This window comes from Erpetoichthys calabaricus, chromosome 14 (assembly GCF_900747795.2).
Source record: "Erpetoichthys calabaricus chromosome 14, fErpCal1.3, whole genome shotgun sequence".
Classification (NCBI taxonomy): domain Eukaryota; kingdom Metazoa; phylum Chordata; class Cladistia; order Polypteriformes; family Polypteridae; genus Erpetoichthys; species Erpetoichthys calabaricus.
Window position 1 is genome coordinate 102,255,218 of NC_041407.2, and position 13,700 is coordinate 102,268,917.

The 13,700-nt window shown below is 44.4% G+C and overlaps 1 protein-coding gene across 1 annotated transcript in view; it reads right to left on the reverse strand.

Annotated features, from left to right (window-relative positions):
* Positions 1-4,086, reverse strand: part of plekhh3 (pleckstrin homology, MyTH4 and FERM domain containing H3) — a 183,488-nt gene extending 179,402 nt beyond the window's left edge. Inside the window, exon 1 of the mRNA XM_028818731.2 lies at positions 3,549-4,086. Coding sequence (XP_028674564.2) covers positions 3,549-3,686 — 138 coding nt within the window. The 5' untranslated portion in view covers positions 3,687-4,086. The remainder of the gene's footprint in view (positions 1-3,548) is intronic.
* Positions 4,087-13,700: the final 9,614 nt, after the last annotated feature.

The following is a 13,700-nucleotide window of genomic DNA, read 5'->3' on the forward strand; positions in this document are numbered from 1 at the left end:
GTCTGTTTTAGACTTCAAATCATTTGGTTATATCCTTAGAAAGGAAAACAAGATACGAGAATGACCCGATATGGCAGACCCCCGTGATGACCCTGTGTTAGGATACAGCGGGTTGGAAAATGACTGACTGACTGATTCTTCTTCTTCTTTCAGCTGCTCCTGTCCTCTGCATTGTGGTACAAAAGTAAAAGACCTGCCAAGTGGCACCAACTAAATTATAACACATTCACATTAGAATAACAAGACAATAGGGTAGTAACCACCAGGTATGTTATTACTGTACATATTTAAAGAAAAAGTAACGCAGCCCAAGTAATAAAAAGCCCAAGTTTAGGCAGTCAGCACAGCGGTGCCAATCAAAGGATATCTCGTCAAACCCCACATCCAGGTGGCATTCAGGTATCAAGCTGCACCAATTCAGTAAGCCACATACAGTGTGGCGGGCGGACAGCCGGGACCCCCCTTTGACACTGGATCAGCCATGGGATGCACATTACGTCCCCCGGAACACTTGGTGGCAGCCCCTCTGGGTTGCATCGGGGCCACAATTGTGTTACTCTGGAGCCCATCCCTGTTGGGCTCCGTGGCCACCAACCAGGTGGAGCTGCACTGCTTCCTGAGCCCCGGAAGTGCAGCCAGAAATCCATCATCAAACACCTGGAGCACTTCCGGGTGGGCTACAAAGGGCCGGAGTGAGAGTCGGAAGGAGTGGAGGCGAAGGAAGACTTCTTATTCTGTGGGTGCTTTGTTTTGTTTGGTGTGCTTTTGAGACATGGGGAAGACGTGAAGAAAAATAAATCTTCTGTTGTCAGTCTGTGTCGGGTCAGGCGCCTATACAGCGCCTTGTTACACCTGTGTTTACCAGTACAGTGCTGCAGGGAGCAGAACAGGCCAAAGGCGGGTCATAACCCTGGAAGGGATGCCAGCCTTGGCAACACACACTAACTCATGCCACTCGACCCCACATGAACATGATAAGAACTTACAACTTTCTCACAGATCGTACCCACACAAGAATCCTACAAAGATCCGATTGAAGATAGGCAACAGCACCCTGTGATTTCACGGTGGCACCAACCAAAGTGAACGAGGCTCAGCACTACTCCCCAAAGTAGGAAACAGTAGGAGAAAGAGGGTAGCAGAGTGGCATTACGGAACTACTCCCCGAAGAGAAAGAAGGTGGCAGAGTGGCATTACGGCACTACTCCCCGAAGTAGGAAACAGTAAGAGAAAGAAGGTGGCAGGGTGGCATTACGGCACTACTCCCCGAAGAGAAAGAAGGTGGCAGAGTGGCATTACGGCACTACTCCCCGAAGAGAAAGAAGGTGGCAGAGTGGCATTACGGCACTACTCCCCAAAGAGAAAGAAGGTGGCAGAGTGGCATTACAGCACTACTCCCCAAAGAGAAAGAAGGTGGCAGAGTGGAATTACAGCACTACTCCCCGAAGAGAAAGAAGGTGGCAGAGTGGCATTACGGCACTACTCCCCAAAGAGAAAGAAGGTGGCAGAGTGGCATTAAACAAATTTAAAAAATAAAATGACATATTCAGTCCACTGGCAACAACTAATTCAGACTGCAAAGTCACTCCAAGCACAACCTTTAATATACGAGGGCATGCGGATGCAGGCTGACAACAGCCATAAATATTATGAGACGCAAGACTGGATTTAAAGCTCGCCGGCATTGGCACACAGACAACTGTATGCTAAAACATTTCAGTTTGTGGTACGCAGAGTGACAGCAACTATAAACATTTGGGTACGTGCACCACAGAGTCACCTGCTAGAAGTTAAAACATTACACAATCTGGGCTGCAGAGCCGACACCAGCCATAACCTAAAACATTGCTGCATATGCCCATCAGCAGAGAAACAGCCATATTCTCAAAAAACGGCGGAGTGGTAAGAGCTACAGAATAAGTCAAAACATTCAAACACATGGACTGCAGGGTTCTACCAACAATATGCTAAAATACAGGGGTATGTGAAATGCACTGTGGCATCAACTAAAATAAAGTATGTGACCCCACTACATGACAGCAATACAGACAGTGAGACTACCAGCTGAAAACAGTGGGCTACGTGAGCAGCTGGGTGGCACTGACTACAATCTAAAACATAAAAGATTAGGATCTACGGAATGTTCCAAACCATAGGAGAAAATATTAAGGTATATGGGCTGCAGGGTGGCATATACAGTACTATAACCTCCAAGATGAGAGCATTCAGATTGTAGATTAGGTGGTCTTTGTGTGTGTGTGTTCACCCGGTGATAGGCTGGCACCCTGTCCAGGGATCGGTCCTGCCTTGTGCCCAATGCTTGCTGGTTAGGCTCCAACATCCCCTCGACCCTCTCCAGATGGATGGACTGCGGAGTGCCATTAATCAGAGCCTAAAACACTGAGTAATGTGAACCACTTAAATTGTTTTGGCACTTGGGCAGAGTGGCACTACCATACCCTAAAATGCCAGGTTATGCAGACTAAAACAGGTCCAATCAAAACCTATTTAGATACAGTATGTGTAACTTGATCAAAATTTTAAATGTTACGAAAAACAGACACAACCCATGCCCCAAAAAACTAGCACTCAGCAGACCACTATTTTATTAATATTCATATTACGCCAGCTGCACAGTGGAACCAATCTTAGCCACTGTGCAGCTGGCATAGTTTAATATGAATATTAATAAAATATTACGCTAAGTGGACTGCCGAGTGACTTCTACTATAACGTGCGACTATACAGCGTGGCATCTAGAATGCAGAGTGGCACTAACCATAGCTTAAAAGTTAGATGTGGCAGCAGTCCTAACCTAAATCATTATAACACACGGACTGGGATAATGCTGCCCCACTAGGTGAAGACCCCCCAAAGTGTAAGCAGCTACCTATTAGGACTCCCAAAAGGGCAGCATCTTACTGCAGGAACTATCCCAGAACAGAGAATCGACTAAAAAAGAAATACAATCTCAAACCCATCTACCCAGCACTGAGGACCCTCAAAACCCAAAACATCGGTGTCTTTATCTTCCCCATAGCACAGGGACCCCCAAACACATGCTCGACGTACCTCAAGATCACCCTAAATGTTACAGGGTCCAAAATAAATCATGAGGCGCTAACCACAGCCTAAAATACTAAGGATGGCAAGGTGGCACCAACCACCACTGCAAATGGCACATGGGCGGCAGATGGAACCAAGCATAAACTAAAACATTTGGGTACTGTATGTGCAGCGCAGAATGGCACCAATCCTGTTCTAAAAATGTCAGGACATGGCACCACCCTTGTAACAATGCCCTAACATTCGTAACATTTGTATCAACTTTAGCACAGCTGTGTTGCCAACTTCGCGCTACTTCGGCCCGTGTGTGTCATCTTCTGGTGCTGAAACGGACTTTTCAGAAAGATGCCAACTTCACTGCCAGCCTTTAGTCTTGAGAAGAGACTGGATAGCGTTACTCCTTCTCACATCAACCACCGCGAATCCAGCGACTGGACTCAAAAGAGTCAAACCCGAAAAGCCCGAGCCATCGGCGTACCTACCCGTCCGGGTGACAGCAGCTCGTCTTTGCTGCGCAGCTCGAAGGACTCTTCCTCCTCTTCCTTTTCGCCATAGTCCCTTCGCAGTAAAGTGAAGCCCTGCCTGCAGCACAAGAGCCAGCTGAGAGATTGCAAAGGCATTCAAGCCGGGTAGGCGCGCGTCCGGACCAACGATGCCAATCCTTGGGCGCCAAAATCGTCCGTCCGTCTCTAGCGGGAAGAGAGCGCACGCGCGAAAAAAAAGACAAAAAAAAAAAAACAAACTAAAACTTTCCGTCTGTTTGTATTAAAAGCGGAGCGCGAAGTCCGGAGCTCAACTCGCCGGCCTGCCTCTCTGCGGCCCTCCGGGAGACGCCGTCCGACGTCTGCCTCCACCAGCCTGTGCCGACAAGCTCAGCTGGGAGCGACTTCCTGCTGCCAAACATAAAGAGAAGCGCAGGAGCGTACAAGACTCCACCCCCTCCCAGCAGCTCCCAACAAAAAAGGCTCCGCCTCCGTCCCGCTTCTACTCCCGGCCTCTCCGCCCCTCCTTCCAGTCTTTCTCCACTGGCGCCTCCCGTCCGCGCGGCTTGCCTTACGTCATTCCGCCTCTGGCAGCGAGTCCACGGTGAGTAGACGGGTGGATGTTGTCCGTGCCAGGCTTGGGCATCGCCATCCTAAATATCCTTGTCATATAAACCTCCAGAGCACCGAGGTTGTGCCGACACCTCCTGCTTTGTCCTTTTTGGTGGAACTGTTTCTCCGCGGAACAAATGGATAGTTGCGTCTGTTGATCTGTGGTACCCAGGGCCGGATTTTCCTATAGGCTAACTAGGCTTCAGCCTAGGGCCTCAAGATCAAGAGGGACCTACATTCAAATTGTTAGCAAAATTTTATTATCTCTCATGTAATTTACAAACTTAAAAATGGAAGGTGAAAGGGCCTCATAAGTGGAATAGCCTAGGGCCTCTTTTCATATAAATCCGGCCCTGGTGGTACCCTATCGAAATATCCTACCGCAAGCAGTCTGGGCGGCTTTAATAGGTGCAAAAATTGTATAGGACAATTGTGCTAAGTAAATCAAAATTTTACTTACCTCATCAGTGACATTCATGTCTCTGGTGACTCTTCCTATGAAGTCAGTAGACGGATTGAGAGACCATGGCAGGTCATGAGGTTGCTGGAAAAGGGTGTGTGGGCACTCCCAGTATCTCTACAAAAGGAAGAAGGTCCAAATCTTGGTACTTCCTGTCTTGCTATATGGTTGTGAGACATGGACGCTATCCAGTGAAGACTGGACTCCTTTGGTGTCTATTCAGAGAATCCTTGGGCGCCGCTGGTTTGACTTTGTGTTGCTCATGGAGTCACATGACCTGCACTGTAAGGGAACGTCAGTTACAGCACTACGGCCATGTGGCGCGATTAACCTCATTGTTGAGGACCAGAATGGCTGGACCAGGCCAAGGGGACACCCACGTAACACCTGGCTGCGACAGATAGAGGGTCATTTCTGGAGGGTGGGACTGGACCACATGTGTGCCTGGGGGGGTTACCAACCAGGGTCCTGAGCTGTTTCGTTGTGTGGTGGGTGCAGGAACGCGCTGTGCCAGTGCATGCTCCCCAACCTGACCTGACCTGGGGACGACTAGGTTGGTGCAAGAACATTTCATCCTGTACACCTGCAGTTCCTTCCAACGACCACACAAAAGTAGGTTTACAAGTAGGGTGTGTGGCGCTCCCGATATCTCTGCAATAGAACGAAGGTCCAAGTGTTCAGAGTCCTGGTGCTTCCTGTCTTGCTGTATGGTTGTGAGACATGGCTGCTATCCAGTGACCTGACATGAAGACTGGACTCCTACAGTACTGTTGTCTCTTCAGAGAGTCCTTGAGCGCCGCTGGTTTGACTTTGTGTTGCTTATGGAGTCCTGAATGAGGCACATGATCTGCATTGTGAGGAAGCGTCAGTTATGGCACTACAGCCATGTGGCACGATTCCCAGAGGGTGCTCCGGCTCACAGGACCCTCATCGTTGAGGACCCGAGTGGCTGAACCAGGCCAAGGGGACACCCACGTAACATCTGGCAACGGCAGACAGATGGTGGGACTGGACCACGTGTCTACCTGTGGGGGTTGCCAACCAGGATCCCAAACTGGTGGGTACAGCGATGTGCTGTACCAGTGCATGCTCCCCAACCTGACCTGACCTGATTCATTTATCTAACCATAGCTGCACATCAATAAGCTTATTTATCTGAAAATGACAAATTAATAAATGGGACACGTACAGGTGATCCAGGAATACTGACGGCTGGTTAGCATCTCTCAATAGAGTAAAATGTCTTATCTGGATCTGCTACAAGGCTGTGATGGCAGTTCTGACGACTCCATTGAAACGTAAAGCAATGAGTATCCCGATAATGTAAAATTCATCATAGAGACAAGCCGGCATAGTGTAAATATGTGATGGCACCTAAGGCTAATTCTAACAGAGGACATACATTAATGGGTAGCATATTTTGACAGTGTAAAATGCCTAATCGAGATATGCTGCCAGAAATATGGGACGGTGCTTAGGCCAAATACATAAATCAATGGGTATCTCGACAGTGTAAAGTTTCTTTCTTTTTTTTTTAAACATTTTATTAATTTTATTAAAATCAAATAACATTCCATACAAGCAAGTCAAGTTTAACAAAACTAGGCTTGAAACAAATCAACCCCCACCCATGAAAAAGAGAGCCAGGCCAGCAGAGTAAAACTTTAATAATAGTAAAAATACTGTAAATAAATAAATGAATCAAAATAAATAGAATAAAAAAATAGGGGAGAGAATCCACTTCCTCAGTTTAAATGCTAATTCTAAAATGTTATTGATTAGTGTAAAGCTTCTTATAGAGACAGGCTGCCAGAAATAAGTGAAGACATAAAAGAATGAGTAGCATAACCCGACAGTGTAAAATGTCTTATCGAGATGTGCTTCCAGGCTGCCAGAAATACGTACCCAAGGTCAACTCTGACACTGCATAGAACATAAATCAGTGCTGCAAACGTCCTTATTAAGATATGCCACCAACACGAACACATTCTGTCTTAAACCTCCATAGACCCCAAGACCCCCCAAAACATGAGCACCTTCTGTCTTAAACCACCATAGAGCCCAAGACCCCCAAAAACATGAACACCTTCTGTCTTAAACCTCCACAGAGCCAAAGACCTCCAAAACATGAGCACCTCCTGACTTAAGCCTCCATAGACCCCAAGACCCCCAAAACATGAGCACCTTCTGTCTTAAACTACCATAGAGCCCAAGACCCCCAAAAACATGAACACCTTCTGTCTTAAACCTCCACAGAGCCAAAGACCCCCAAAACATGAGCACCTCCTGACTTAAGCCTCCATAGACCCCAAGACCCCAAAACATGAGCACCTTGTGTCGTAAACCACCATAGAGCCCAAGACCCCCAAAAACATGAACACCTTCTGTCTTAAACCTCCATAGACCCCAAGACCCCCAAAAACATGAACACCTTCTATCTTAAACCTCCACAGAGCCAAAGACCCCCAAAACATGAGCACCTCCTGACTTAAGCCTCCATAGACCCCAAGACCCCAAAACATGAGCACCTTCTGTCTTAAACCACCATAGAGCCCAAGACCCCCAAAAACATGAACACCTTCTGTCTTAAACCTCCACAGAGCCAAAGACCCCCAAAACATGAGCACCTCCTGACTTAAGCCTCCATAGACCCCAAAACATGAGCACCTTCTGTCGTAAACCACCATAGAGCCCAAGACCCCCAAAAACATGAACACCTTCTGTCTTAAACCTCCATAGACCCCAAGTCCCCCAAAACATGAGCACCTTCTGTCTTAAACCTCCATAGAGCCCAAGACCCCCAAAACATGAGCACCTCCTGACTTAAGCCTCCATAGACCCCAAGACCCCAAAACATGAGCACCTTCTGTCTTAAACCACCATAGAGCCCAAGACCCCCAAAAACATGAACACCTTCTGTCTTAAACCTCCACAGAGCCAAAGACCCCCCAAAACATGAGCACCTCCTGACTTAAGCCTCCATAGACCCCAAGACCCCAAAACATGAGCACCTTCTGTCGTAAACCACCATAGAGCCCAAGACCCCCAAAAACATGAACACCTTCTGTCTTAAACCTCCATAGACCCCAAGTCCCCCCAAAACATGAGCACCTTCTGTCTTAAACCTCCATAGAGCCCAAGACCCCCAAAACATGAGCATCTCACAGGCTTAATGATCCCTTCAAGCACTTAACCCTCCACGGCGCACAGGACTTCCAAAATGTCACCAATGCCCTGCCATTGCTCTTCCCAGATCCGCCGAGGACTTTAAAATGCCAGCCCACTTCTGTGTTTACTATCCCCAGAATGGAGAACCCTCCAGATATTAGAAGGTTGCCACCTTTTTTGTTTGAGTTGGCACTTCTGTCTTTCCTCAGAATTTGGCACCCCTTCTTCTTGTCTAGACTTGGGACTTTTTCTTGTTGTGCCTTCATTTTTCTGAACACCTCACCCTCTCTCCATCTTTGTGCCATTTGTCACTGCCCAATCGCTCCAGGGTGCATCTGACAGCTTACTGTAGGGGGTGTGGCCTATTGTAGTACAGTATCCAGAAGGGGGCGGGGCTATTAGGCTACAGCGCAGTTGCTCACAGAGCTGTTGGTAGAAATGAAAAGTTGAAGTAAAAGTGGATTGAAGGTCATGTTCTTCAACTGCTGGGTGTGTTGCAGATCGCTGGAGAGGATAAGAAAGCAACAAAAGGCTATGGATTGATGTGTACAGGCACTGGGCTTAATAAATCATATTATAGCGCCTTGGATGGTGAATACCATGCTAAGAACTTTATGGGTATTTTGTCCCTTCTATCAATATGATAGATAGATAGATAGATAGATAGATAGATAGATAGATAGATAGATAGATAGATAGATACTTTATTAATCCCAAGGGGAAATTCACATTCTCCAGCAGCACTTTACTGATACAAAAAACAATATTAAATTAAAGATTGATAATAATGCAGGTAAAAACAGACAATAACTTTATATATTGTTAACGTTTACCCCCCCAGGTGGAAAAGGTTCGCTGATGACACTGCTATCGTGGGCTGCATCAGGAGTGGGCAGGAGGAGGAGTATAGGGACCTAATCAATGACTTTGTTAAATGGTGCGACTCAAACCACCTACACCTGAACACCAGCAAAACCAAGGAGCTGGTGGTGGATTTTAGGAGGACCAAACCCCTCATGGACTCTGTGATCATCAGAGGTGACTGTGTACTATAATTCCATTTAACTCCCTTTCATCCAGTTCTTCATTCATCCATTTTCTAACCTGCTTGTCTAGTTCAGGGTCTCACGCAGCTGGTGCCTATTAAGCCCCCCTTTGTTCTAGGTGCACGTGTAGGTGTTGTTGCCTCATAGGCCAGCCTAGATGCTGTCTGTGTGGAGTTTTCAGTTCTCCTCATGGACCATCCATTCATCCATCAACTCTTCAATGTTCCAAACCCACTTAATCAGAGAAAGGTCGAGGGGAAGCGGTAGCCTATCCCAGCAAGCAATGGCCGCAAAGCAGGAACAATACCTGGACAGTGCAAGGTGAACCCATAGACACGCATCCATCGGGGGGGCCAATGTAACATCGCCAGTCCACCTAATCTGCACGTCTGTGGACTGTGGAAGGAAACTGCAGCCCCCTGGAGGAAACCCACAAGGACACAGGGGGAACATTCAAACTCTTGATGGCAAAAACAGTGCAAAAGTTACAGAAAGTTGCATAAGATTCTCAAAAGGAAGGTGGCAAATGAAAAATAATATTTTTTTATAAGTTACTTACTTTATGTAGTTTTTAGTGATGACCGATAAAAATTTGAAATCTCATGTCTTTTTGATATCATACAAGCCAGTGGCGACCAATGCTGTACAACTGCAAAGAATGTGTCCATGACAAAAAGATAAAAAGTCGCCCGCCATAATTTGGGGTATTCAGAAGTAATGTAATGATTTACATTTTTCACCCTCTGCTGGAGGTCCGTAGAGGGCCAGACCCCTAGTAAAAGATCAAAAGTCAAAAATAACACCATATTCTTAATCACTGACTTGAAATAGTCTAAAACGATACCTCACATGCTTATGTTTGAAATGTGACGTTTTTAACCCTTTCAGCGTGGCTCTTAGAGGGCTAGGACCACCAGCAATGAATAAAATATGAAAAATATGATTACATTTGTGTGCCTATATTACCAATCTCCATTTTTTGAAGTTTTATGAAAAGGAGTAACTTTAACCGCTCATATCTATTGGGGGGGGGGGGGGGGGGGGGGGGGACCCTTCAAGTCCTTCTGTTCACTTCTGCTGATGACACCTTGTGAAGGATGGCTGGGATACTCTCAGGATGGAGGGAGGACAACTTATACAGGGCTTTATCTCCCCCAGGATACTAGATGGCCGTGAGTCCAGGCATAGATTCCCACATGGGTGTCTTCAGGGCATGCTGGGTATTGTAGTCCTGGAGGACAGCCCTGTTGGATCCCATGGGGGCCGCCAGGGGTAGCTGCAGGATTGGGTAGCCCCTACATCATGGGATTTCTGCCTCGCCAGGAAGTGCTGATACACCATGTGTGCGGAAGTTTGGGAGAACTTCTGGGGGTGGTTAAAATAAAAGGAGCTGCCTGCCTTACATCATAGAGCCTGAGTTGGAAGGAGGAGGAGGAGGAGGATGAAGCTTGCAAAGAAGAGCGGAGGAGGCAGTGAGAGACAGAGAGAGGAAAAGACAAAGAGTGTGCTGTACAATGCTTGCTGCGCTTGTGGCCGAGGAGGTGGGAAACCTTTACAAAAGAAGCGTTTTCCCAAAATTAAAGACTCTTTGCCTGTTAATCTTGTGTCTGTTTGAGTTGGGTTTGGGAAGCTGGAGCGCCCCCTACTGTCCACACACCTATTGGTTTGCTCTTTATCATAAAGGTGTAATTTCCTGCACAGATTATGGTCCAAAAATGGCCTAAAAATTAAGGTGTTTTTGGGGTTTAGAAAGCCAAAAATAGGTGGTGGAATCCCAAAAAACCCAATGTCTCACATTAACGAGATATCAGGACGAGTCAAATGATAGGTCATGTGGGACAAATAAAAACTTGAAGTGATTTTAAAACGGTCAGAAGTGTTAAGAACACAAAACAAATCTCACGTTGCTCTGGGCACAAGGCAGGAACAAACCCTGGACAGGGTGCCAGTCCATCACAGGGCAAACACACACACACACACAGGACAATTAGGTATTGCCAATCGATTTAACCTGCATGTCTGTGGGAGGAAACCCACATAGACATGGGGAGAACATGCAAACTCCACACAGGGAAGAATCGGGAGACGTGAATCTCGAACTGCATTTTGTGCGTCAGCAGCACTAGCACTGCGCCACCATGCCACCCTTGTGTATAAGGTACCTTATAAAATAAAGATTGATTGATTTGGAACGTGGAAATAATTTGGTTATGCTTGGGTGGCATGTTGGGAGGATGTCTGTCAGACATTTCCTAACCTGCTTTATTGGGGTGCTGGAGCCTTTCTCAGCTAGCAGAGGGTGCAAGGCAGGAACCACCCTGGACAAGGGGGCCAGCGGGCAGACACAAACACATGCTAACTATGGAAAGGCACTATATGTGGCTGACTGGCTTAAATCTATAAATGATTGGGTTATAGTGGAGAAGGGTGTTAGGGGCACACAGACAGACACTTAATAATAATACTAATAATAATAAATAATTCTTTACATTTACTGTATACAGCAATTTGTTCTCACTATAATAATAACATTAATACAAATAATAATAAAACTACTAATAATAATAGTAATAAATTATTCTTTACATTTATAAAGCAATTTGTTCTCACTGTAGTAATAATAATAATAATAATAATAAATCATTCTTTACATTCATATAGAAATTTATTCTCACTATAATAATAATAATAATAATCCATCCATCCATCCATTATCCAATCTGCTATATCCTAACTACAGGGTCACTGGGGTCTGTTGGAGCCAATCCCAGCCGACACAGGGCACAAGGCAGGAAACAAACCCTGGGCAGGGCGCCAGCCCACCGTATATAATAATAATAATAATAAAAAATCATTCTTTACATTTACTGTATACACCAATTTGTTCTCAGTACAATAATATTAATACTACTACTACTAATAATAATACTAATAATAATAATAGTAATAAATTATTCTTCACATGTATAAAGCAATTTGTTCTCACTATAATAATAATAATAATAAATCATTCTTTATATTTAAATAGCAATTTTATCTCACTATAATAATAATAATAAATCATTCTTTACATTTACTGTATACAGCAATTTGTTCTCACTATAATAATAACATTAATACAAATAATAATAAAACTACTAATAATAATAGTAATAAATTATTCTTTACATTTATAAAGCAATTTGTTCTCACTGTAATAATAATAATAATAATAATAAATCATTCTTTACATTCACATAGAAATTTGTTCTCACTATAATAATATAATAATAATAATACTAATAATAATAGTAATAAATTATTCTTTACATTTATAAAGCAATTTGTTCTCACTATAATAATAATACTAATAATAAATCATTCTTTACATTTACTGTATACAGCAATTTGTTCTCACTATAATAATAACATTAATACTACTACTAATAATACTACTAATAATAATAGTAATAAATTATTCTTTACATTATAAAGCAATTTGTTCTCACTCTAATAATAATAATAAATAATAATAATAATAATAAATCATTCTTTATATTTAAATAGCAATTTTATCTCACTATAATAATAATAATAATAAATCATTCTTTACATTCATATAGAAATTTGTTCTCACTATAATAATATAATAATAATAATCATAATAATAATAATAATAAATCATTCTTTACATTTACATAGCAATATGTTCATACAATAATAATAAAAATAAATTGTTTACATTTATATAGCAATTTGTTCAAATTCAAATTTCAATTCAAATATATAAACCACCGAGCTAAACTTGGGTAAGCGTACTGGGAGGAGTAAACCGTGCAAAGGCGCTATATGCCATAAAGCCTGCAATTGCTGTTAACATTAAGCACTTGACCTGTCACCTACAGCAAAGTGAGAACCTGTTGCAGAAGAGCTTTCTTTCTTTCTTTCTTTCTTTCTTTCTTTCTTTCTTTCTTTCTTTCTTTCTTTCTTTCTTTCTTGACACAGGCTCTTATATAACGTTACGCTTTAAGTCACTTGCCCAGAGTCACACCCTGACCGGAGGGGGTGTTGGCGGCCTGCTGCATTCTCACACATGGTGGCCCGTCATCCAAAGCCTCCAGACCGCACGCTTTGGGAGTGTGTATGCCTCAGGGCTTTTTTTAAAAAGAGATGACAGGGACAAGGTGACTGGAGACGGCTGAAAATTCGATTCCGTGATACGCACTCAGGCGGCTCAACCCACTACACCACACCCCCCACCGTCTTAATTGCATGTTGCTGGTCTTGCTTGCTCTCTCTTTGGGTGTGTGTGTGTGTGTGTGAGTGTGCATGTGTGTGTGTGTGTGTGTGTGTGTGTGAGTGCCGTGTCTTCAGATGACATCATTGTGTTGCTCCATTTCACTGGCTACAGAAAAAGATTAAAAAAAAAAACCATATAGACGTAGGAGTGCCACCTTCCTTAAAACGCACAGAACAGGGTGGCATTGTGCTGCCATTCTTAGGCTGCATTTTGTAAGATGACGAGGACAGAATTCTGTCCCATTCTTTGGTCTCTCTCTTTCTCTCTGTTTTTTTTCTTTCCAGTGCTGCATGTTGGCTCTTGACAGACAAGTCTGCATGGGTGGGGCTGAGGTGGGGCGTTTCGTCTGCCCTCCCCCCCTTTTACCTAATTCCCTGCTCGACTGCAGGCTCTTCCCACCCAGAAATAGGTTGCCTGTACCGGTGGCTATTCAGACCTCGACCTGGGGTCACTTCTCAGGTCTGAATCCCTACTGGCGGCACACACTACTGCCCCCTGACTTCCCTTGGGCCAGCCCAGCCAATCAGATGAAAAGACCCTTCTACCTGAGGATTCCAGTGCTCCTCCATTACAAATGACAATCCTTA